The following is a 26,592-nucleotide window of genomic DNA, read 5'->3' as shown; positions in this document are numbered from 1 at the left end:
GCCCTGCCAGCTCATTCCCCCGGGAAATGGCTGAAACATGTTTGTCACTAGTGAAATCACATCACTGTGAACAGCTCGAGTAATAGCAAATTGAGTGAATCTATAAATAAATTATAACTCAGAAAATTATCACTTTAAAGCATTAGTTTCCATTAATTTCTGTGCTGTAGCCTCATCACAACCACACATAGCCTCTGCTCTCACGCCTACACAATTAACCAAGCAATACCTAATGAAGAAGAAATAATCTTTCTTAAGTTTTCACATCAGTGAAAAAAGTACCAGTATTTAAAAACCCAGTAGTGATTGTGCCCTTTATATTTACATACTGATAGTGTTAGAGTAGCTGTGCTTAGCTCAGTTTTTACAGCCCCTTTCCATGATAAAATCTAGGGCGACTGAAATCAGTGATGTCAAGATTTCACCTTCTGTGAAGACATGATTTTTTTCTTTCTTCCTCCTTTTACAAGCTGCATGGAAAAACATTTGGATCCATGAGTAGGTTTTGTTAGCTTACATTTTTTTTGTTTATATTAGTATGTGTGAATATGCAGTAGGATGGTTCTGTGCACATGAGAAAAACTAATTGAAGTACAGCTGAATAAAAAAAAAAAAATTGTACTTAGTTCTGAAAGTGATGGGGGAAGCAGTCATTCTTAGCTAGCATGGGACTAAGTTCTGGGAGCTAAATCCAAGCATTTATGAAAGAATTGTGCTCACAAAAAAAACCCAAACCTCTGCTGCAGAGGGAAACAATTTGCCTGGAACATAGCTGCCAAGGAAGCTTGTGATCAGAGAGCAGAATACTTCACAAGCTGGACAGGAGATGTTCTCTTGTCTTGTAAAACTTTAAACTTCCAAAAGGCTTCTGTTCTCACATAAAACAAAAGCAGCATGAAAACCTTCCAAAGGTTTGCATGACAAGAAACAGTGGTAGGACAGCAGCTCAGGGACTAAGGAACTTGCATAGGAAGGCAGAAAAACAATTTCATCCTTCTGGTCTCAACAATGCATAACATACATTCTGGATCTGTTTTTCCCAGCTCCAGGATGGCTCCTGACTGCCACACTATTTTACTACTCTGGGATGAGTACTTCTGTCCTCTTCCTCTAGTTTTGACTAGAAATTTCATCCTAGACTTTCTCTTACAAATGGAGAATGCAGGGAATCAGGAGCTACAGAATTTGTTTTCTGCTGGCCATATGCACTCTCAGACATATCGCGGTCTAAGGGAAGGGCAGTTTAGATTACTTCCTGTTGCTAGTATACAGGCAACATATTTTCACTAAGATCCTGCCTTTCACATTACTTCTTTTTTTTCCATTATACAGATAATTCTGTCCTGCCAGTAAGCTTGAAGTTAGTGTTTTTTTGCCACTTTGTCACTTTATGCTCTTGAGCTGTAACCTCTGTGATCTGTCATTAACTGGAAACAACTACTTGTGCTTAAACTAGTTAACAGCCTGCAAAGCATCATAAACCCGTTAGGTTACTACTCCAGAAAGCTTCACATGGAACAGTATCAAAATATTTCTTAAAATCAGAAAAGCCCTGAGGCATCTAGAAAGTGCATCTTTACATGCTATTAGCAATCTGGTCGCCATGAGGCTTATACACAGTATCAGGAACTTCAACATGTATGACATATTTGACACAGGCTCACGGTCTGTCGCCCACATATTTACAAGTTTAGGAGTTATGAAGAGTATTGCTACGTTTTAAGTGGGCAGCTTCGTGTCTGCCACTCCTTCCATTTTCTCAGTGACTCAGAAATCAGACCAAAGAGAAAAACAATCAAAGGACGTGAATCAATTCCCAATGAAGCGCTAAAAAGACTGCACAAACCTCAGAAAAAGCTGAATCAGAGCCAAAAGGATCCATTTTGATATATGTATTCTGTATTTTGTAAAACTCTGTGCTGTCACAGGGAAAATCTGCAGTCAAGCACTGATCTTAAGAATCAAGCTGTTTCTATGAAAATTACTGGGAACAGGATGGGCCAGCAGACAGGAACAATTCTGACATTGAACAGGTATTTCTCCTAACACACACACACACACAAAAAACTTTGTTTGCCTAAAATTCTGGCAATAATTTTAAGACAAACATTTCTTTCACAACCTGGCCCCTCTAAACCAGGCTGGTGGCACTCTCAAAAAAATTTTAAAAGAGCAAGAATATTTTTGTAAAAAATTAGATTATAACAAAGGACAAGGATAAAAATTATTATTTCAAAACTTTTCAGGTGAAGATACAATGAGGCTGACTGACTCCAACATGAGGTAGTCTGCTTATGCATTAACATGTAGTTACTTTACGGTATTTAATAGAAAAAAAAAAAAAAAAAGAGAGAGAGAAAAAAAACACAAAGGTATGAGAGTTTGCTGAGCACTCTCTTTGGCTAAAAGTAGAATCTATTGACATGGCCAGTCAACAGGTGTCTTTCTCCTGGTAGGTTCTACAAAAAAATAACTATTGCCATATGTGTCGGTGCATTCCTTAGACAGACGGTGGCCTCATGGTCTTCAGATAGTGTGCTGAAGTGGGGGGCCTGACCAGCTGCCCTCATCAAGGCCATTATTCTCAGAATTGGGTCCAGAAGTTATTGTTGCAGATGTATGGTAAACCTCTAAGGGCAGGTATCTAAGTCCTCTTATGAATTATTTGAAACAATTCCTCAAAGCTCATAAATCACCCATCCCTCATTGTCGTAGTTCAGCCCCGATCGGACCAGACTACGCAGTCTCTCTCTCACTCCCCCCACACTCCGAGAGAATAGGGAGAGAAAATATAAGGAAAAACGGCTCAAGGTTTGAGATAAGGACAGGGAGAAATCCTTAAAGTTACCGTCACGGGCAAAACAGACTCAACTTGGGGAAAACTATTCATTTATTACTACAAACAGCAGGATAATGAGACAGAGAACAAGATAACCTCCCCCCACCCCTCCGTCTTCCCAAGCTTAACATTATCTCTACCAACTTCCCCTCCTGAGTGGCACGGGGGGGGGGGAAGAGGGAATGGGGGTTGCAGTCAGTTCATCATACGTTGTTTCACACCGCTGCCTCATGGTCGGGGGAAGAACTCCTCACATTCCTCCCCTGCTCCATTGTGGGGTCCCTCCCACGGGCCACAGTCCTTTGTGGAACTGCTCCGGCGTGGGTCATCTCTTCCACGGGTGCAGTCTCTCCAGAACAGCTGTCCCAGCGGGCCCTCCACGGGCCACAGCTGCCTTCAGGCATCCACCTCCCCCGGTATGGGGTCCTTCACGGGCTCCAAGTGGATCTCTGCTCCTCCGTGGACCTCCATGGGCTGCAGGGGGACAACCTGCTCCACCATGGTCGTCACCACAGGCTGCAGGGGAATCTTGGCCAGGAGCCGCATTACTCCTCCCCCTCCTTCTGAACTGACCTTGGCGTCTGCAGCTGTTCCTCACAACAGGCTGGTAGATGTCTCTCAGGATCTTTTTTTGCATCTCATTCACTTCTCATCTCCTCTCCACTTCTTGCAGCCGGGCTGGACCGAGTCGGGCCCAGTCGGCTGCCTGGCAAGAGGCCAGAGGGTGAGGCCTGCAAGGCCCATGAGGCCTGCGCCTCCCCCTCTGCGCCTCTACCCCCGCTCAGCTTCTTCACATCTTCTCTTCTCTCTCTTTTTTTTTCTGTTTTCCCCTTCTTAAATACGTTATCGCAGAGGCGTTATCACGGGACATTCTGCTACCAATTGGCTCGGCCTTGGCCAGCAGCAGGTCCGCCCTAGGCCCGGCCGAGTCCACTGAACAAAGGGGAGCGACTTCTAGCAGTTTCCTACAGAAGCTACCACCTTAGGCCCCCCCTCACTAACAAAACCAGAACACTCATCCAGACCAATCACCACTTCAGATTTAACTCTACTGCGAGAGGACTTCAGCACAAACAAAAGTCAGCGATAAACTGCTAGTCTGAGAAGCAAGAGTCACGAATTTCAGGCAGGCCTATCTCCACCTTCTGCAAAGGCAGCTGCTCACAGTCTTACACTCCCCCAGCAGGCCACAGATACAAGCATTGCTATGGCATCACCTGCTTTCTTAAAGAGTCCCAGAAATACTTTGATTGCTTTAAATGGTTCACTGTTATTAGCCTTCCTGTCTTCCCATTCTAACATCTGGCTAGCTTTGCTTTATTTTCAGCTGAGTGCTTTTAGGTGCATCTGCCTCAGGAGCTGCAGGCCCGGCAGTAGGCCTGGCTTTCCAAGCAGCACCAAGTGCTCGTGAATTCAGAACAGTAGGCAAAAAAAAATGTAACTTCAATGAGCTTTAAAGATTGTCTCAACCAGTGGGCTAGGAATGCTTTTCTTTCATGTGAGGACATCTTAAATGTGACAGTCCCCTGCAGATAAATCTATAAAGCTGAAAGAGGAAAATCAAGAACACTTAAAACAATCGGAATGTCTACAAAAATGTTACATAAAATGATGAAGTCAAGGCATCAAACAGGACATGTCAAGCTAAATGACATTAGTAGACGCCAAAATATTTAATGAGCTTCCCTACTCCATTTGTGGAATCAATTTGCACCTGGGGGGAGCGGGTAGCAGAAATCACAAACAGCCTTCTGGTTTGCTAAATAAAGGTTGATGGAAAATAGAAAATGAGGCTGGGATTTCTGCCTTCCCAGCTCTTCATGGACTCAGACAATGCAACTTAACCTTTTGCACCTCTTTCTCTCCAGCTATAAGAAAATATTTATGATGGGAGGGCTTCCCACACTCTGAGCACTAGTCAATAAAAGGGATACTTATATTACAAAAGCTGTAAAGCAATTCCAGCTTATACAGAACAGACAGCTTAACTCCCTTTTATACAATCTATGCCTGGACTGCTACAGCGAGATGCAGCTCAGAGTGCAAAGGAACAGTTAGCAAAACGGATGGTGCCACTTTTATCACGGAGCAAACTGCCTGCTTTTTCATCAAACATGTCTGTCTGTGTAGTTTCCAGGCACTGTATGCCCTTCAGTTTGCCTGAACAAGGCCAGTTTGTTGAACCACAGCAGGCAACAATCTTAAACAAATACACTTCCAAACCACTATCTCTGCCTTTCTTTAGGACTCCTTGTCATTACTAAATGACAAGTACTTCTGCAAGCACAAGAAATACCGAGGCCTGGTTCTCTACACTCATGTTTCTCGTCCGTGACTGTTTTGACCACAGTCTCTCTTCAGCTCAGGCACTGAATAAAGGCTCATAACCACCTGGATTTTCTGATGTCTAACTAGGGTTGAGCTCACACTGATGTCTTCCTTTAAAGATGCCTTAGAGGGTTTCTTCCTCCTCCCCATTCTCATGAAACCTAGAGGAACATAATTATCCCTCTGCCAAATCTGACTGAAATTTCATCAGTAAATCTCAAACTTACTGGGGAGGGGGAACTTAGGACACAAGATAGTGGTCATATACACACACAAGCGGATTGTGATCCACAAACTTTGGTTTTCTCAGGCAAACAGGCTCAAAGCAGCTGTATGAAAAATTCTATTTGCACCCTACAAGTAATTTTCCATCATTAATAATTCTTTAAAAGAAAAACCTCCACTTGTGAAAGAAAAGGGAAAGGCAAAAAGTGCAGAAGTAGCTAAGCCACTAAATGTTAGCGACAAGCTTGCAAGACAAACAAGCGACTTCAGACATACTGGTGGTATTTAACAAATAACATTCTGAGTGGCAGAAAGTGTTCTCATTTTCAGCATTCTAATGCACCTTAAATCCCAAAATTAATCCTCAGCAGTGCACACTTATTAAGTTGTGTTATTCAACCCATCTTCTACTTTCACAGTTCCTATAATACAGGATATTTTCCAGGCAAAACTTAAATCCACAACACTGTGTAGATAGAGCACTCAATTAGCTCTGTCTCTTCAAACTCATTTTCCTCCTCCTCTTCTATTCATGTTTCTGACACATGAGCTGGTATAATTTTTAGAACTCCAATTGTGCAGCCTCCTCACTGCTGTTGGACCTCCCACCGCTTTCTCAACAGGCTTTTCTTTAGAAAAAAAAAAAAAAATTAAAATCAAAATATCACTTTCCAGATGGAGAAACCTCTGGCAACTGCAATTTCCATGACAATATCTTGACTACAGACAATTCTCAATCTAAACCTCATATTCAGAAGCTCACTGATGAATTTTGTAAGCATATCTTTTTATCCTCCCCTTGTAGAAAGCAAATCCTGCCTATTGAAAACTTCACACAAGTTCTAGACAACTATCTCAAACTAATTAAGTATCGGTTAAATTATTAAAATTCTTAATCGTCTTTGGAGATCTGTTGAGTTAAACACTTATATTTTTACATTTACAGCATTTACCCTGCTGCAAATAAGTGCCACTTCTTTTAGATCCACAGTTATCTGACTCCGAATGTTACTGGTACGGAGGCTTCTCAGATGCCTTGTGGACTCTACACATTCATACGGCTACTGCTGCCTGGATCATCTGTTGCCAAGTAACATGGGGATACTTCTGTCTCTGTAGCACTAACCAAGACAATCTTCGTTGCAGACGGGGCTCTCAATTCAGTAAATCATGCCCATATGCTCAGAGGTCATGATGAACACAGCTCTAGAAGTCTGAAGGCCCCAAGTTTCTTCTCAGATTTAGGAATCTGCAATCCCACCTCACACCAGCGAAATTATCTGGCTGTTCTGTCAATTTACTAAGCAAGAAATCTTCTGTTACTATCAGATTATGTAAATTCTGCAAGCTTCCTATGAAGCGTGTAGGCATGATTAGTGTAACCTATTTTTTTTTTCCCCCATTCTCTCATATAAGAAAAACAAGAATTCAAATCCTCAACTATTAACTCCAATCCTCTGCAATTACATGTTATAGTTAAGTACTTGGTTACAAAATTAATGTTATTTTTCTAATTATGAAACACAAATTCTCTAAAATACATGACCGATGCCATACTGCTGTTTAGTGGACTGTGAAGACAGGTTAGGTTTAGAAGACCAGCTAAACATTGTCTTTAGAGGAATATGTCACCATTTAATGCACGTTACAAGATGCACTTTATAAAGCTGCAGATAGTAAGTTATATTATTGCACTCTTAATTACATGATTGCAGGTAATTCCTCTGAATAGTCAGCAGTGCTCAGCATGTACCTATCTGCCTCCACTAACTCAAGAAGAGTCTGACACTGATTTTAGAGAAAGCAGAGCTGATCTCTGACTCAGAACAGCATTTGTAACACAAGTAATCTCACATAATTACATCTGAACATAAAGTTTAGGTGCTTTGCACCTAATCAGTCAATAGTGGCAGAACGAACGCTGCCATGGTCAGCTGCTGAATGGTGGGTCTCTGACTTTAAACCATGAGGTTAGTGTCCGCATGTGATCCCAGAAAGGGCAACAGGGATACACATACATTGAGCTACCCGTGCTATTGCAAGATCCAACCTATATTGTACTTACAAGAAAAACATTTTTGAAAGGCTCAAAACTTGGCCAAACAATACAGCTGATGGCAATACTCAAAGGTAGTCTTCTTTTATAGAGATCATTCCTCTGGTAAAATTTCAGCTTTCAATGTCCAACCTTTTCAGCCTAAAGCTCTTCAGAGGAGCACTGAATTGTGGGGTTTTTTTAAGCAGGATTCTGAAATGCTTTCAAAAATTTTCCCCACACATTCTTACTCAATTCTTCCATTAAATTTTCAACCTCCAGTAGAATCTATCTAGAAAATTTCAAGCAGAATGGTTAAAACTTCAGAAAGTTTCAAACCTCTACTTCTAGCTGCTCGTAAAGGAAACACCTACAAATCCTGAACTAAAGCTGTCAACAGCACTTCAAAGTAATATACTGCCTACAGCATCTTCAGATTATCTCAGTTCATAATAATCTTCTGAAAAGCATTGTTAACAAGAAACAGTTGGTTGCCTTGGAATCACAGCTAAGGGAGAAAGGGTCCTTCAGCCAGCTGATACCGTGAGCATTAGCACCTAGGACTTTGTGTGAATGCTCTGGAGACCAAACAAGCTGCATCTACCTTGAACAGACAGAGCTTATAACAGTTGAGTAACAATTTACAATCCTATGAAGTAGACAAACAACTCCGCCAACACGTTTCTTATTCACTACTGTGGGCACTCAAAGCAAGCATTTTGTTTGCACTACTGTTTAACCAAATGTTGACATTAAAATACTATTTTTTTTCTCAGATTGTGTCAAATATTAATTCTAAGGTAGCTGGACTAAATCCAGATTTCATCTAGTACAGATGTCGTGGTCATATATCCTTTATTCTGAAGTCAGACTAATGACAAGTAACATGTGAACAGAAGTGCTCATGATAAAAGCTATTCAGCAACTTCCCATTAGTAAAGTTGTCAAAAAGTAAGAACTTCTGTGATGTACAGGAAGAAAAGTGGGTAAGTATAATCATGTTCTTAAACTCTGCCAATCCTAACCAGCTTTTACAGGTTCATCTTATGAAGAAATGTTCTACAATTCAAAGATTTATTTCTCTCCGAGAGCATAGGACTTTTGTCATTACAGTTTTGAGTGGACTATGTTATTCCCCAGAGATGTAAAGTCTCTGCTGGACACAGACAGTGACTAAGAGACTCCAATCCCATACACAGCTTTGGTCAAGTTGCATAGTTCCACCTTCACAGCTGCCCCCTGCATTAGTGCATTTGATTTTTAGCACTTAAAAAAGGAGGCTATATTTCCCATTTTATGCATCTGTAAAACACAAATAATCATCATCATTCCTTTTGTGGAAGGAGAGCAAGATTTAATAGCTAAAATATCCATACTATTTAGACATTATAAATGTCCCTTGGTTTTGCCAAAAACATGGCTCAGTTAGTCCATCCTCATGTTCTGCTTCTGCTGACCCTTCATTGCAGGTCAGGAACCAAACACCTGTAGAAGTTGTTAGATAGGGCTGCTAATGCTGCCCAGCCCGCTGCCTCTGCAGGAACCACTCCTAGTCCAGAATGTCAGCAGATGCAAGGATTGCATCCAGAACACAGTTCCCTTCCTCCTCCCCAGGGATTTGGGGATGTTCAGACTTAGAGGCCATGGCTCAGTTATCAAAGAGTGTACCATAACAGAGAACATCAGACAGGTGAGGAAGGCATTGCTATTGTGGAACTAGAAAACATACAGCATAATATAGTCCTGCTCCTAGATACTACAGTAAGAGAAAGAATATATAAAAAGGATAAAAATAGGAAGGATACTAAGTTTAGTGAAGGATCATACTTAAATGTGCATGTGTTCATATGGAAGAACAGTACAGCCCCAAGCATGCATGCCCACATCTTCCCCCTTCCCATGTGTAGTCCTCTCTTATACGTGGCTATACATGTTAGAATATTCTGCAGAAGTGGTGTGATCTTTAAAAATAACTAAGGTAGTTAAAATTATGGAAGAATCCCATGCAAACAAAGAACATGCAACAGGTTCTATGGAACGCATCTCCGGAGACAGACACTTCTTTGGAAATACAGGAGCACCATCTAGTGCTCAAAGGAGGCTGAGCATCTTATTTAAACCTCAAGGATTAACTTCTGACATGATCAATAAGAAACCAGCTCTGTTTGCTATCTTTTTCTAGTGCACTGTGCCTCAAAATTAGTAACCTTGAAAGAGAAGGTAGAAATTAATAAACTATAAAGCACAGATCACCACAGCCTGGGCGATAAAGTCCTTTCATACAGGAAAACTGCTGGCACATGGGGACGTGGCCTTCTTCAATACCCAGCCTCCAAAAATAGCAATGCCATATTGTTTTAAATTAATATCAGAGCTGCCCATCCCAGGATAACTTGCAAGGGCCACCTCACGGAAGTTCATCACATACTGGAAACTTGTTTCTCTGTAGGCATTAGTGTGAGGAAAAAAAAAGGAATTTATACCTCTTGTATGTGCTTATCTGATCAGGGGATATTCTTGTTACACATACAAATACTTGCTGTGCTCTCACTGTTAGTAATAAGCTGTGGCACTGTATTCCAAAGCCTGGCTGTACAAAAATTTACTCTTTTTTATCAAACCTTACACTTTTTTCCTTCCATGTTGTTGGCTGGAAGGGAACTACTGGGTTCCACCCACAAAACACTACTGAGTGACCTTGGCATATTCCTTAGGCACCAGTGCCTCAGGTTTCCCTCTGTGTAAGGATACAAGTGAACACAAAATAATTTGGGAGGATTAGGCCAAGCCCAGTGCCTGCTTCCAGGAAAGGGTACATTTGGTGATTATTCCTGGTAGGCACGATTATAGTTAAAGGTCAATGTTCGTGGAAAAAGCCCTCTTCAGACTCACAGCAATAGATGTTCCCCACTACCGCTGTTTCTCACCAGCCAGTTAATGACTAACAGAGAATCCCACCTGCATATACTGGATCACCACAATTTTTTTAGAAACTGACATTAAAATGCTTAGCTGAGCAGCCAAAAACACTTTTCAGAGGCTCGCTATTCCTTTGGCTTAAATGAAACAGACTCTATCAAACAGAAAAAGATAAAAGGTTCCATTTTCAGTATTTAGCTACTGGCCACCAAGACAGTCAGGGGCTGGAGAACACAACACATGAGACAAGGCCTGCTCAGCTTGGAGAAAAGAAGGCTGAGGGTGACCTTACTGCTGTCTACAACTATCTGACTGGAAGACACCAAGAAAATGGAGCTAGACTTTTCTCAAGGGTCCACAGCGATAGCAAAAAGCGCAAAGGACGCAAGTTGAAACATGGGAAATTCCAGTTACATATTAGGAAAAAAAAAATACCAAGAGGGTGGTCAAACATTGGAACAGGCTGCTCAGAGAAGGCAGGCAATCTCCATCTTCGGAGATGTTCAGGACTCACCTGGACACAGCCTGTAGCACACTGATCCAATTAGACCTGTTTGGGGCATGCAGTTGGACTAGATAACCCCAGGAGATCCCTTCCAACCTAAATGATGATTCTGTGATTCTTACCACCAGCATGGCAGCTCCTTGTTCTAAGGTCCATCCTTCCAAGCTTCTCCAGAAGCTATGCGGCTCTATTGGCTTCATACATTAACATGGGTCCAGATGTGCTTTCAAAAAATTAAGAGCTATAACACAACATTCTTAAGCATAAATTTTATCCACATCAAATCTGCCTGGAACAATTCTCTAAATAACTACTGGCTCTGTCATCAAATCCTGTTCTTTTTTATTGCCAACTGACAGGAAAGGTTGTATTTTTTATTTACTCCTGGCAATGGTGTACAGAGTAATTCCTGAATTTCTTCAGTTTCTGACAATATTAAAAAAAAAAAACAAACCAAAACAGGTTAAACAATCCCAGTTCCCTCAGCCACTCCTCAGAATACTTGTGCTCCAGACCCTTCACCAGCTTCATTGCTCTTCTTTGGATGCGCTTCAGCAACTCAACATCCTTCTTGTACTGAGAGGCCCAAAACCGAACACAGTATTCGAGGTGCGACCTCACCAGTGCCAAGTACAGGGGGACGATCTCTTCCCTAGCCCTGCTGGCCACGCTGTTTCTGATACAAGCCAAGATGCTGTTGGCGTTCTTGGCCACCTGGGCACACTGCTGGCTCGTATTCAGTGGCTATCGAGCAACACTCCCAGATCCTTTTCCACCAGGCAGCTTTCCAGCCACTCTTCCCCAAGCCTGTAGCATTGCATGGGGTTGTTGTGACCCAAGTGCAGGACCCAGCACTTGGCCTTGTTGAACCTCACACCATTGGCCTCGGCCCATCGATCCAGCCGGTCCAGATCCCTCTGTACAGCCTTCCTACCCTCAAGCAGATCAACACTCCTGCCCAATTTGGTGTCATCTGCAAACTCACTAAGAGCGCACTTGATCCCCTCATCCAGATCATTGATAACGATGTTAAACAGAACTGGCCCTAATACTGAGCCCTGGGGAGCACCACTTGTGACCGGCTACCAACTGGATTTCACTGCATTCACCACCACTCCTTGGGTCTGGCCATCCAGCCAGTTTTTTACCCAGTGAAGAGTACACCTGTCCAAGCCACGAGCAGCCAGTTTCTCCAGGAGAATACTGGCAAACTTTGCCTCTCATACTGTCAACTGCTTAAGTCACATCAGTCAGAAGAGCCATCAATGCCTCTAAAATTACTTTTAGAGAGATGGCAATTTCCGCGAGCCATAGCCAAAACTTGACTAGAATAGGAGGTAATTTATGCCATGCATTCAGAATCTGTCAGCTTTATATATGTAAGGTGGCATTATATATAGCACATAATGTCATAAAGATCATGGAATCATAGAATGGTTTGGGTTGGAAGGAACCTTCAAAATCATCTCATCCAACTTCCCTGCAAGGAGCAGGGATGGCAGCATCAAACCCAAAATGAGTTCCTGGAACAACGTTTTCCTTTGCTCAATCAGATACATCTCACAGGAAAGTTACACTCTTTCAGTAGTTTTAATTTGAACAACAGAGGAACAAAGATCCTTTTCTTTTATCAGCTGATCTTCTGCAATGTACATAGCCTATCTGCTCAAGAAGTAAATTAGCAGTATTAGGAAACACTGGTTTAAGAAGAAACCATGTCATATATTTGATGCTGATAGGAAGACTCAGCATGCAGTAAGCATTTAAAGCTTGCCTGATAGCATTTTGCTTTTTTTTTTTTAAACTCATGTTGCATACAATGCTTTAGTTTCCCCTCTGATGAAATCTCTTAAATGACAGTTAGCCATTAAATAAGGAAACTTGTCTTTGCGGTTGGTTGGTTGCGCAAGCTTACAACTGAAACAGTCAGGCCACTTTGCAGCTGAAAAAAAAAAAAAAAAAAAAAAAAATCAATGTAATCACCAGCTGGCACTGTAGTGAAACTGAGTCTTGTTTTAAAACCAAAGCAGCAAATCTTCCCAAGCATTAGGAAAGTGTCTTTTGGGGAGATTTTGCATCTTTTTCCTGGAAGAGTTAAAAATGCTTTTTTTTTTTTCTTTTTAAAGGGAAACTGTTTTGCAACAAAAAAGTACATAATTTGAAAATTATTAAAATAAAAGTTATTTTATTTAATTCTATTAGCAGGAAAGAGTTTTGTCTGTTTATATGATCAGCTCTGAATGACAGCTTTTCACCAAAGTTATCCCATTTTACCAGCTAATCCAGTATGGTTGACATGACTGGTTCCCAGATGAAATTCCTGTAAACCAAGGTATATTCCACATCTGCCCCAGTCTTTGTAATGTACTCTGCAGTTGTCAGATGTGCAGGGTTAAGAATAATTGTTTTAAAGAGTGGAGGGAAAGGAAATAATCCAACTGCATCTATGTACAGCCTCTCCAAGTGCAATAAGGCTCTGTATCACTGTGACATGCTGCTTGCATACAGAAGCCACTTTCTCTGGCAAATGTTGTATTTCTACATCTGGAACAGTTTCAAGTGTCAGAGTGCACCAAACTCATTAATAAAAATACACTACTGCTGTTAAGAAGATGGTCCAATACATCCCTGCATGTGATTACATGAAAGGCATCATTAAAGAATAATACATTCCAGCAGTCGAGTGAGACAGCACGTCTCAGATGGAGATCAGCAAGTTTCCCTTTGGGAATTTGCTGCTCGCCATCCACAGCAGCCATGTGTCACACGTGTACAATCAAGATGCCAGAACTGATTTGAAATGCTGTCATGTGATGACAATGAAAACAGTTTCCCAGTGACTAGCAGACCTTTAAGCCATAGTGCTGTGATATAAAGACAAATAACTGCAGGATATTTCTGAACATTTCTCCCCTTACCTTAGCTTCCACCACAGTTACATGCCCAGTTTTACAACACACACCGCTACTTCCAGTGTGCTGCTTCTATGACTGAAGCATAGGATCTATCACTTCAAAGTGATTCCACTAAAAGTTATTACATTTTTCCTTCTGTGGCCATCATATGACTTGTAATAGGTTTTTTCTGAGTAGGTACGTATGTTAAAACTAATGCAACCTATATGACTGACTGGAAGCAACACAGTGCCAAAGGCTGGCCAAGCTTTCTATCAGAAAATTCATTACTTTCAGAATATAATTAGGTTCCTGAGGCTAAAATCCAGCTTGTAGATCAATATTTGAATCCACTGGAAGGAGTCTTTTATTTTTCGATTGATCCTGAAAAAAAGATGTTTTGAAAATGTTTGAGATGGATCAGGTGTGTAAAGTCACGGTGTCCAACAGTCCCGTAACTTAGCCCTTCCCCACAATGCTGTGTCCATACCTAATTGGGCAGCACATGTTCTCAAAACATTTATTTTCCCATCATCTTCCAACTACCAAATTATTCTTACTGTATTTTAGTAAACTTGAAGAAAGAAGGAAAATTGAGTGGGAAAACTGGTGTCTCTGTAAGTATAAAAGAAACAAGCAGGACTCTGTAACACTTGAAAGGCCAGAGAAAACCAAATGAGAGAGATCCCAGGGTACTGGAGAAGGGCAAGAGAGACAGTCACCCTAACTGCAGTCTTTGGGAAGGTAATGGAATGAGTTATTAAGCAGTCAGTAACTGAGAATTTAAGAAGACAATAAGATAATAAAAAGCAGAAAATGTGAATTTGTTAAGAACAAATTTTTGTCAAGAAGACAAAAATTTTTCTGACACAGTGAGCATGGGAGAAGCCACAGATGTGACAAATTTGGCTTTGATTGGGCTTTGAATCTAAGTCACCTGAGAGTCTGACACGCTGAGTAGGGAGTTATGGCCTAAACTGAAGAGCAGTTATGACTACTATATATAGAAGTAATTAGGAATACTTCTCCTGCAAACTAGGAGCCAAAAGGAGTTCCATAATAATCTGCCATGCACCTAACTTTGTTTCATACTTTCCTTATTACATTGACAATGAAACTGAGAAAGTGCACTTTCAGAATCTGGGCTGATAACTAAGGTGGGAAAGATTGCAAGCAGTTTAGTAAACAGAGGCGGAAATCAAAATGATGATCTGAAAATTCTGTGGAGGCAGAAAAAGAGTACTACAATGACGATCAAGAAAACCAATTTAAATACAAGGGGAACAACTAGCCAGACAACAAAAAACAGAGGAAAACAAATCAGAAAGTTACAGTGGGTTGCAGTTAGACAGTGGGAGTGAGGGTGCAAGGAGGTACAGTTGGGAAAAAAAGGATGGCAAACTTGGCACTATGAAGATCTAAGACACAAGAAACGTATTTTGCTCTGTTCAGCAGCAGTGAAACACACAGCAGTTGGCAAACGATGTACAGATTAACACCACATTTAGAGAAAACTGCAGACAGAGCGGGAAAAAATCTGAACTTTAAAAACACATGATCAGTAGGAAAATACTAAGATGATAAAATTTGTTTAGTGTAGAATAATGTGAAAAGAGGAAAGAGTGAAGTTATAATCTTCAGGTTGTTCCGCACATGAAAGACAAAAATGGAATATCTTTCTACCCACCAAGGACAGAACAAGTAATCGCTGGCATGATTTGCAGCACAAAATATATTAAGAAAAAAAACTCAGTGAACTATAAAAATCATCACGTAATGGAATTACATCAACAGATCATGCAGTTCCTGTCACTGAAGGCTTTTCAAAACCAATTAAACAAATTCACCATGAAACGTTTTGTTAGAGGCTGCTGTAAGATTCGACACTGCTTTAATGAATCAGTTAAATTGGTGTCACCTCAGAAATAAAGGGAGGTTAGAAACACATCACACTCATAGTGACAGTCAATTGCAACAAAGAGAATCTTTTAACTAAGTGAATCTGTGTGAAGTCACAAAGCAGGACTTCAGCCGACGTGAAGAAATTCAACATGGGAATTGAAAATTACAATTTTACCTGGATTAAACAAAAGACTTGTAACCTCCTTATTTGAAAAAGAAACAGTGGCCTTCCTATGCACGTGGCAAATGCTGATCTGGAGTTTGTGTTCTGAAATGAATATGCAAGCAAGGCTGCCAGGCAGGCTGCCAGGCAGGCCGGAGAAGCTGGGGCAAACCTGCTCGGGGCGGGTATTTAAAGCTGAGCAGGCTAGCAGGTGCATCGGCCAGGCTCTTACCTGTATGTTGCACATGTGTTTGAGTACAAAATTCGATTCAAACTTGTTGGTATCTATTCAGTGGGTTTTGCATAGTGTCTTCGGCAAAAGGGGACTCAGTCAGCTGCTTTATCAGTGCAAACTGGTTTTTCATTCGTGTCCGCGCAAGGACGTCCTGTCACCTTCCTTGCATTACTGAACTGAAGATCCAGGCAAGAATAGTGTCGCACCCGAAACGCCTTCCCTTCTTAAAATCACCAGCTCCCTTTCCACTGGGACCCTCACGAGTTTCCGAACTAGCCTGTTCTTAATTTCCAGCTCGGTACCAACGAAACCCCGTGGCAGTTTAAAACCATCCTCGTCCCGCGCCCCACCAGATCGCTCAGAAAAGGGCGAGAGGAAGGGCCGGGGCACACCTCACCGGCGCCCACCGGGGAGCGCGGCCCTGGGTGGGCCCCGCCGCCGCTTATCCCGGCAGCTGGGCACCACCTGCCCCGGGGACTCAGCTTCGCCCCGCCGCCCGCCTGAGCAGTAGCCCGGCATCACGGCGCGGACCTGCCGCTGCCGGCCCGGCCCGGCCCGGCTCGGCTCGTCCCGACCCCCCCCCACCCCCCGGCCCCCGGCGGCGCTCACCATGGCGATGGCAGCGGCGGAAGGCGGGCTTGCCTCCCCCTGCTGCCGCGCGGGCGACGTGACGCGACGCGACGCGACGCGACGCCGCGCGCCCTGGCAACCTAAGCCCCGCCCCCACACCTGAGCGCGAAGCCCAGGGATTGGGCGAGAGTGGGAGCCGTCACCCGGCAGCGCTCCGCCCGGCGCAGGAAGCGGAAGTTGGATGAAGTGGCGGTTGCGGCGGTTGCGAGTTCTGCCGTGGAAGTGGTGCTGCGCGCTTCGGTGACGTCCGCGGGGTCCCACCGCCCCTCCCGCGGGGTAGCTCCCTGTCTGGACCGGGGGGCGGCCCGGTCTTTCGGGGCTGGGGTAGGGGAGTTGCGGCAGGGCTGGGGCTGGCCCCGTGAGGCGCTGAGGCGGGCGGGGGAGGCCTCGCTTCATGTTGGCCGATGGCACGGAGGACTGAGAAACCTGTTTTCTGGAGCGGCGGGTAACGGCCAGCTCTCGCTTACCGGCAAGCTGCGGGGCTGGGCTGGGGGCTGCCCCTGGCAGCCGGGGCTGGCTCGGTGGTGGTTTTCCGAGGCCGTTGTGGGTCGTGATTCAGCCGCGTTGATGCCTTCCGTTGTTTGTCGTGTGCGGGGGAGTTCTGCAGGGCACGGCGTTAGCAGAGGAGGACAGTGGTTAACGACTGATCCAGTGAAGGAGTTTTCCTTATTGAAATGTCATAAAAGGGAGATGTGTCCAGAGGCTTCCACCGAGGCTTTGAAAGTGATGGGGCAATGTCCAACGTAAGAACAGTATTATAATGTGAACACAGGAGGAGCAAGATCATCAAGCAGGTGGTCTCAGATGAAGCAGCTAAGACCAAATACTCATTGTCAGTCTTTTATTGAGTATTCTTGCCTCTGAGCAGCTGCACTTTAATCATCCTCATTTTCTCCAGATGAGTGGAGATCTTCAATCAAAAACAAATGAGTGGTAGTGATTAGCACATCATGGTATTAACTGAGCAAAAACGTAACTCCAGCTCTAGAAGCAACAGATAGCAAAATGTTCCTATATCTGTAGCTTGAGAAAGCTCAAGGAGGGAAAGTGGTTTCTTTTATCTTCTGGTCATTGCAAAAGATAAACCTACTTTCCACAAAACAAATTATGAATCTAGAAAGCTGGCTGTAGTGTACTCACTGCTACCATTATCTTTTCAGGGCAGAGAGCTAGAAGTCAAAAAAGTTGTGGGTAAGCCTTTTCAGTTAGTGGTATAAGGGAAGTAAGCAAGGGCTTTGGGAGATCTCCCTTGAATAACGGAATACTGAAGAAAAAAAATAACCGAAACCCAGGACTATACCAATCTCAAACTAATGTGGTTAGTGACAGACTGTAGAAGAGGGGGGTAAGTGGCCTGGGGAGTTGGGAATGGATGGGCCTGTGGATAAAGGAGGCAATGGTTGATAGTCTTGGTGGATAAGGGAGAAAATGGCCAGGATGGTGGTGGTTTGCGCCAAACCTAGGGGTAAAGTTGTACTATTAATTTAAACTAAGCATGTGCAGCCACGCAGGGCACTGACTCTTGCTTTGTCTAGGAATTGGCTCTGTTAAAAAAAAAAATGTTATATCAGCAAGGAGGACTAAAGCAATTGTGCAATGGTGTAGTTGCCATTGTTTCCTCCTCAGTTCTTGGTGTCCTTTAAGCACAATGTGGCATTTCCCTTTCTTGTGGTTCTGTGATGATCTTAGGTTGGAGTTCTAAAGGGTAAGGTGAGGGTTCACTGAAAACAGGAGGGAGATCTGAAAGAGACATTTGACAAGTGGAAAGTGGAGCTGGGTGAGGAGCAGGAGGTAGGAGTTGAAGTCCAGCTTTTAGTGAAAGAATAAATAAGTGCAGAAATCTTATAGGCCTTCTCCTTTTAATCTCTGGGTCCTGGTGTGTTTTCATCATTTTGGGTTTGCCGGTTGTTTTTTTTTTCTTTTGTTCTGGTGTTGTGTTTTTCAGTGAGCTACTTAACTGGAGTTTAGAGGTTGTACTAGAAAATAGGGTAATCCCAGATTAATTCTCACTGTTACCTTGCTAAAGATATGTGTTTCTCCGCCCCCTTCTCTCCTTTACTCCTCAGACTTATGTAGTTACGAAGAGCTGACTGCTAAAGAGAAAATGACTTCTCTAGAAAAAGGTAGGTGGTTCACATGGTGTCTGAGCAGACTGGATTAAAAGTACTTTGGCTTGAATTCTAAAGACTAGGCTCGCTTCATTTAAACTTATTCCTTTTATGTAGCTATTAGGAAGTAGTTATGTGACTTCATTATTGCAGTGGCAACTAGAGCTGCCTGGATGGAACAGTTAATTTAATATGGTTTTCTAATCCAGCTTTGTGTTGAAAAACAAGTCTGTCATTTGTACTGTCATCTGTCTGTACACTTGTCTGTCAGTCCTCTTCTGGTATTTAAAACGGTTGGTACAGATTCAGCCAACTTGAAAGCAGGGCAATGTAGTGGTGCTGCTACAGTATTTTTTAAATTTGTTATTTAGGTTGAGGACACAGGCTCACAATACTGCCCACGCTATGAGGAAAAAAGCAGTATCTGTAGCTGTGCTCTAAGAAACTTTCTTGCCTTCACCTATTGTCAAGAGACTTTAGTGTAATAGTATTTCATTCAGCTGAAAACTTAGTGAACTTAAGTAAAATGAATTGCAGTAGACATTGTCACGCATATTGGGGAATTCAGAGCAGAGAGCAGCATTACTGGGAATACTGGAGTTTGTGGCTTAGAAATTAAGCGGAACTGGCTTGTTGGCTTGTCTTAAACCTTCACTTGGGCAACTAGAACACATGGTAGATAGTACCTAAAAGTCTGCTAAACTTCTTAAGGTTTTAGTAGCTATGTCGCTAAGAGCTGCTTTTTGTTTAATTTTTGCTTTTAAAATGAGACAGCTCTGATTCTGTCAGCTCCCAAAACCTCATTTTGCTTTCAAGCTATGAGTAATATTGTCAAGATTTTTCTCCATACTAGCTCGTTTTCATGTCTGCATTTAATCTTGTATGGGAGCAGGAAATTGAGATTAATACAATTCAGATCAACGTTTGTGTCCTGTTCTGTTAAGTATTAATGAGCAGTACGCGCTTGAGTAAGGACTTTTCTAAGCTGTGTTTGATAACTGCTTCTGCAAAGGATTATTTTACACATGCAGTGTGCAATTAAAATCTGTAACTTTGAAGTACAGAAATTAATTGAAGAGTTACTGAGTTAATGTACTGTAACTGTAACTTTATTACAGTTAATGAGACTGTAACAAAGTGAAGGGTGGTACACTTTCCCTCTGCTATTTCTAAATTTTAGTTGACGATGCCTCATCACCCATCCGAGGACCTGGAGATGGCATGGAAACAGAGCAGACAACTGAATCGGTAGAAGTCATCACTGGAGCCAACACCACGAACCATCACATCCACCACAGCCCACATAAAAAGACAGTCTCTTCCCTGAGTCCCGGAGTTCTGCAGCTAGGGAAAGTACACGCTGATAAATCAGTGGAGATTGAAGCTGTTCGTATATTAGTCCCCAAAGCAGCTATCAGCCATGTTGTTCCAACTAAAAATGCTAAGGTAGCTAAATCAGTGGGACATAAAGGAGACACGTTCCATCAGACAGATGGGCCCATAGATCCCAAGAAAGAACAGACAGAGCTGAAAAATGCAATTGAAAAGCTAAAAAACTCAGAAAAGAGGTTGTTACAGGATAAAGAAGGTCTCTCTAATCAGCTACGCATACAGACAGAGGTAAGAAATGAAAGTTTTTTTGTTTTTTTTGTTTTTTTGTTTTTTTCTCGCACAGGTGAGCTGTTTGGTGAACGCAACCAAAGAGAATTGCTATGATACTCTAGCCTTGAAACAAATCGTTTTCCTTTTGGAACTTACCAGCTAAGATACAGAATAGGATTACATCTAAGTATTCCAGTGCTGCTTCTCTAACAACAGGTAAAAGTATCAAAGGCCAAGAGAAACACATTGGAGGGATGCAGGGAAATGTATCTGATGAGGAAAGATTTTGCTTCTCAACTCAACCACTAAGTTTAACATGTTATGCCATAGAAGGGGTGACTATAGTTTTCTGCATAATATAATCTGTGGATGCCTTGTCTAATCCTTTGTTGTCCTGCTGATTCAGGACTTGAATGCTACTGAAACTTTCTTTGTTTCTTTTGGCAGGCTTTCATTCTTCCTTTTTGGCCTATTTTAGAATTTAAACAAGAATGTGTTAAACATGCATTACTCTCACATATTTATGCTCACTGGAGTGGGTTGTGAGGCTTAATATACTCCACATTGGATGTGACCCATTCTGGAAGGAGAAAGGCAATTTACTGTTAGCAATTTGCAATAACTGGCTCTGCGTTCTGGAAATAGGAGATGTTTTGTTCTATATTGATAATTACAAGACAGTCTGGTCTAATTCTAGGTGAATCGGGAGCTGAAGAAATTACTTGTTGCTTCTGTTGGGGATGATCTGCAGTATCACTTTGAACGGATGGCTCGTGAGAAAAATCAGCTAATACTAGAAAATGAAGCCCTGGGACGGAATTTGTCTCAGTTGTCTGAACAATTAGAGCGCATGTCTATACAGTGTGATGTGTGGCGAAGCAAATTCCTAGCAAGCAGGTATTCCCTCTTACAGAGCTCTTATACCAGCATTCTCCTTCAGTCTCTTATTACATCCCATCATTGCAATGCCAGGGAACGTGCTTATATAGCAACAGTTATACTGACACCCACTATGAAACTTGAGTATACAGAAAAGGTACGGAGAAAGCAAGCTCCTTGTAAATCTGAATAGTTCTGCTTTTCCAAGGTAATACAGTGGGTCCTAAACCACCTAAAATCTTAACAACAGTTCTTATCAACATATAGTAAGAGAAGTTCTTAATTCTGATAGACTGTGTGCAGTTTAGGATTTAAAAATGGGTTCCAGGGCTATCTTGACCTACCTTAAATGTAATTAGCTTGATTTTCATCCCCATCCCAGTATGATACAGTTGTCAGTTTGTGAAGAAGTTGGTTTGGTTAAGAACTCTGCTTACAGTGACTCTGAAGGGCAGCTCAGTATGGAAGAAAGAGTAGGGGCAGCTTTTCATTAAACGCTGGTTGTGCTGCTGCTCAGAACCCTACCATTACTTCTAGAACCATAGAATAATGGGTAGCAAAAGTCAAGAGCACATCTTAAGCTGGTCTGAATGTCAAAATCTCACTTGACAATGGATTAGACTTTTAACTTGCTAAGTGTAGTCATCTTACCAGATATGTAAATAGTGTTCTAGGATTTTTAATCTTTTACTGTACATGTATATAACTAACTGAATTTTAATTATGATGCTTAATGCATCTTACAAAAAGGCCTTACTGCTTGAAGGCAATAGTAATAGAATACAGTGTCCGCCCTTTAATTTGCTGGTCTTAAGAAGTTTCCGCATATTGAGTGAATGTAAGTACTTGTGATAGTCCTAGCTAAGCAAGTGTTACTATCCTAATTTAATTTGTTTCTGTAGCATTAACAGGAGTTCTGAGATCAGAGATGCAAGTCCCTTCTTGGAACAACAGGGTGACGATGTGCTTAGAGTAACACCCTTCGATATTGTAATGTTCTTGATCACTGAGATCTCAGACTTCTAATTGGTTGTTGTTTAAATGTAATTCTGTTTTTTGCACTTACGCTATCTCGGGTATTTTAAATACCTGCTTGAGGGGGGTCTGTGCCAAGTCTTATGGCATAGAAAAATATGACAACAGTTGTCTCATCTGTAGTTCTTAAATGCTCATATCTGGCACATACAACATCTAGTTATTGCCCCTAAGAAAGGCAAAAAGGTGAATGCAGTCTGTAGCCGTAGCTGTTGTCTTTAGAGATGAATATGAAAAGATGTGATTACAGCATACTTGTGAGAACTGTGTTAGTAAAACAAAGTGTAATTAGTTTTTTATCTCTCAGGATCCTTGTCCACCATGTTCACTTACCCAAGGCATTTTAAAATGTCTGCTGCTAGATTTTTGTTAAGTGACATGAGATTGTTTGAACTTAGCAAGTCAAACCATAATCTTGCACTTGTGTTGACTGTAGTTGAATGGAAATTCCAGACTTGCAAACTGCTCGCCTACACTGCTGATCGGAGATTTCTTTTGCAGGGTTATGGCTGATGAGTTAACCAATACCAGAGCAATTCTTCAGCGTCAAACCAGGGATGCACAGAGTGCAATCCAGGACTTGCTGAATGAACGTGATCAGTTCCGTCAAGAGATGATTGATACACAGAAGTATGATTTTTCTAATCCAGATTACCTCTGTGCAAGCTTTTCACTTCTGTCAGTTTATTCTAGAACAGACAAGAATCAAATAACTTCCCCCCGTTCCAGTGATATTCAATAAAAATCAATTATGCTGATGGATAATACAGTCACTTTTCAGTCTCGGAGCTGAAAGAGCCAAAGTAGCATTAATTCCTTCTCCATTCCCTAGAGGTGTGAGGTCTTAGGGGTAATATACTGTCTTGACTTTGTCTCCTTTGTCTCCTTCCAAAACACACAGGTTCTTCTACCTGCATTGACTTTTTAGTGCTTGTCTTGCCAGATGTCAAATAAGCTTTACCAGTATTAAAATACTGTATTGATAAGGCCTTGCCTTGGAGAACAGCCTGTTTGCCTCCTTGGTTTTAAATGCTTTTTCCTTTTTTTTCTTTTTTTTTTCCTTTACATTTCCCTTGTGCAGTAAGTCTTGGGAAGGGATGATTCCTCTGAAGTACCCTGTGTACCGATAGTGTAGAGTATAAAAACTACTAATAGTGCTTTTTTTCCTTTCTGCACAGGCTGCTGGAGGAGCTGATGGTTTCTCTTCAGTGGGGGAGACAACAGACATACTATCCTAGCGCGCAGCCTCACACTACAACAGAGCTGGCAGCTGTGAATTGTAAGCTAGCCAAAGCTGTAAGCTCGCATCTTCTCGGAAATGTTGGCACTAGTAGTCCAAAAAAGACTTCAACAGCTGTGGAGTTTTGCAATACCCCTGCTGAGAAAATGGCTGAAATGGTAAGAACTCTGCATACATCTCAGTCTGTCAGCACAGAGTCTTCTTTCCAGAGAGAAATGCTTTGCTTTTTTTAACTACTTACTATCTTGCCTTTTTTAAAAAACTATATGCAGGGGAAACAGGCTGAATACTGCTGTCTGTTCCCTTCATTAAAAAAAAAAAAAAAAAGAAAAAAAAAAGAAAACCCCTAAACCCTCCAAACAAGAAAAAAAATAAAACCCCAAAACTAAATGAATAAGCAGAATAACATAAATAATACAATGCTGTTTCCTTTTCTGTCCCTAGCACCACAAATAACTCAGTCATAATTTGTTTAGTTAGTGTGTCAAGAGGAAGCCAACTGAAAATACTTAATTGAGTTTAAAAACTGAGTGGGATAAGAAACCTAGTTCAGGTAGGAATAAGTCATTTTACTTCAGCAGTATTTTCTGTTGCCCTAAAGATCAGGTCTGTTGAAAATGGGTGGAAACAGAGAGAGAAGCAACACAATATCCTTAAAGATAAGGTTCCACTGCAGAAAGCTTGATGTTTAAATATCAAACTAGACTAACAGTTTAGTCTGGAAGCAGTTGAATAATAGTTGACCAGCAGGAGGCTCACAGTGCCTCTTTATCTGTGTTGCCGGGTTTTGCTCAACTCTGCTAAAAATATTATAATTTTTCTCTATACGGACACTTTATAAACAGTACTTAACATCTTTATATTGAGGGTCTGAATAGATTGATATTTAGATTTCAACTTGAAAAACCTTGCTCTTCAGCAGAAATCCTGCCTATCTGTTAGAGAAGGATAAACGCCATTAAACTTTGTAGATACGCTTTCATTCTCAACTTTTCCATCCTTAGGTGCTACGTGTACTGGATCCAGCTGCACGTACAGAAACATCAGCAGAAGTTTCTTTTTCTGAGACTTCTCCATCCTCCTTCCTTTCTGCAAAGAAGAGTATTGGAAGGTTTCACCCATATACAAGATATGAAGATGTAACTTTCAATTGTTGCAATCACTGTCAAGGAGAGCTGATGGTCCTTTAAAAACTTGGGCAATGCAAGTGCACATTCACTCTTTCTGAAGAATTACACTAACTGACATTCACCAGACTTCGGTTTTTCTTATTTCTTTCCATAATAGGTGGGTTTAACATCGGAAATTATGCACTTTCTGCTTCTCTGCCCCTTGAAGTTAGGGACTGACAGGATTTCCTTAACCTCTGGGATACTCCTACTTTTCAGTCTGGATGGAGAGCTACTTATTTTCTTCTACAACAGCAAGACCAAAAATGTTATGCTGCTCCAATTTGTTAGAGCACAGAGATGCCCTTGACTATTTTAAGGTTTACTGTCTTATTAGCAAATCTCAAAAAATTTCTTTTCAGAGAGAGACAAAAGCATAGCAATACCAAAGTAAATGAAGTGCTGATAAGTTATGCTTAAAAATAGAGCACTGGTGGAAAATTGTCAGCTCCATGCTGCTGGTTTTTTTTTTGGTTTTTTGTTTGTTTTTTTTTTTTCTTAGTCAAGGTGATGAACTGTCCCCAAGTCTACATTAAGCCTTTTAAATTTAGTAATAAAAAGGAATACGTGCAATGATTCTTCATAGCTGTAAGTTCTGAAAGTAAGAGTATATGCAGTGCTGCAGCCCTCCTGGCAAGAAGGGAAAAAGAGCTTGAATGAACTCTAGCTACAGTATTCAAATAGTAATTGGTTTTAAATGGATTTTCAAAAACTGTGCGTAGTGAAATTATTTGTTTCCATAAAGCTAAAAATAAGGCTTTTCCATCTGTTTCAGCTTTTAGAATGAAACTGTTGCATAGCTGATCGTCAGCAGAAACAGACTGCTATACCTCCTTAGTACATAGTGTTGAAACCTGACCTAGCATTAGAACTCAGTCTTTGCCCAAGGCCTTCCTAGGTGTTACGGGAAGGTGAGGATAAGCACTAAGTTTGCACAAGTACTGGTAAAAAAAAATATATATATATTTTTACTTGTATGGTTTTATAATCTTTGTATTGGTTCAAAGATAAATTTTTAGCAGATAATCTGATAAATCCAAAGAAGCCTATTTAAGTTGCAAACGTAAAGAGGAAAGGTAGGAGGATGCAAATAAGCATTTTAGTTTCTCAGTTTCACTCACAAATTTATGATCTATTGTCTATTTTGGGGAAGGTTTCTGAAACGGTTGCTTTTACCCAGTTTTCCTTTGAATATCATACCATGATTAGAATATGTAAGTTATAAGTTCTTGCTGTTGCTGCCTATGCTTTGGTTTGCATGAAGAAAACTACAATAAACTTTCTTTGCTGGCTTTCAAGTTGCAATTTTGGATTTAATATAGCTGTATTTCTGACCTTGTTTTCTCTGCAGCATAAAAGGAACTATGGGGCATTGAACTGTAAAACCCTTCACTGTACTGGTTTGAGGTAATGAACCAAGAAGCACTTCTTTTGTAGCTTACTGCAGCTATGGAGATACTGTGAAACTTTGCAAACTTTCCCCCTGCATGTGCTTGCCAGACACAAGAAGCATTTTGTGCCCTTGGTGTCAGGGGAATGTGTAGGAAGGAGGAAGGCACCTGTTACTCATGTTTCTCATTAGCATGTGACATTCTCATTTCACATCCATGCCCTTTATCTATGCTGGTAAAAGCTGCAATACAGCACCCTCCGGTTAAACACTGATTCTCTCGACATGCCTATAACTATCTCCAAAATGGTAAGAGAAAAATACTAACGGCAAGTTTGCTTTATATCTATAACACTTGTGTCAGTTACAGTACTTCCAGAAAACACTTTGAATGTGGAAAAAAATCTAAGAATAAGGACAGATCATGAAATCTGTTGGATACATAGCTGGTAGAATGTTCCTGTGATTTCACGAGTGACCTCAGCATGTTCTTT

The 26,592-nt window shown here is 41.5% G+C and overlaps 2 protein-coding genes across 6 annotated transcripts in view; one reads left to right on the top strand and one right to left on the bottom strand.

Annotated features, from left to right (window-relative positions):
- Window positions 1-16,685, bottom strand: part of NME7 (NME/NM23 family member 7) — a 96,855-nt gene extending 80,170 nt beyond the window's left edge. Inside the window, exon 1 of one of the 2 annotated variants that reach the window (XM_086761570.1) lies at window positions 16,655-16,685. Coding sequence is in view for 1 of the 2 variants with exons in the window: in XM_086761581.1 (XP_086617707.1) it covers window positions 16,043-16,057 (15 nt within the window). In the remaining variant the exon portion in view is untranslated. Of the gene's footprint in view, window positions 1-16,042; window positions 16,505-16,654 lie in introns of those variants that run through there. The other variant, XM_086761581.1, reaches the window with a different exon arrangement.
- Window positions 16,686-16,894: 209 nt separating this feature from the next.
- Window positions 16,895-24,795, top strand: BLZF1 (basic leucine zipper nuclear factor 1). 4 transcript variants are annotated; one of them, XM_086761540.1, is made up of 7 exons: window positions 16,895-16,999; window positions 18,742-18,798; window positions 19,964-20,403; window positions 21,083-21,282; window positions 22,801-22,929; window positions 23,478-23,697; window positions 24,544-24,795. In XM_086761540.1, the coding sequence occupies exons 2-7, from the start codon at window positions 18,780-18,782 to the stop codon at window positions 24,727-24,729; spliced, it is 1,194 nt and encodes a 397-aa protein (XP_086617666.1). In that variant the 5' UTR covers window positions 16,895-16,999; window positions 18,742-18,779; the 3' UTR covers window positions 24,730-24,795. The 4 variants fall into 4 exon arrangements, with proteins under 4 accessions (XP_086617666.1, XP_086617675.1, XP_086617683.1 ...); XM_086761549.1 differs by having other exon boundaries at window positions 16,928-16,951; XM_086761557.1 differs by lacking the exon at window positions 16,895-16,999 and adding an exon at window positions 17,185-18,020.
- Window positions 24,796-26,592: the final 1,797 nt, after the last annotated feature.

This window comes from Chlamydotis macqueenii, chromosome 1 (genome assembly GCF_036417535.1).
Source record: "Chlamydotis macqueenii isolate bChlMac1 chromosome 1, bChlMac1.mat, whole genome shotgun sequence".
Lineage (NCBI taxonomy): Eukaryota > Metazoa > Chordata > Aves > Otidiformes > Otididae > Chlamydotis > Chlamydotis macqueenii.
The sequence above is the reverse complement of the archived record's forward strand: the minus strand, read 5'-3'. Positions and strand labels throughout refer to the sequence as shown.

Coding starts and splice junctions, on each gene's coding strand:
- BLZF1 (XM_086761540.1), top strand. Junction 20,404..21,082: donor AGCTACGCATACAGACAGAG/GTAAGAAATGAA, acceptor GTCTAATTCTAG/GTGAATCGGGAGCTGAAGAA. Junction 21,283..22,800: donor AGCAAATTCCTAGCAAGCAG/GTATTCCCTCTT, acceptor TTTCTTTTGCAG/GGTTATGGCTGATGAGTTAA.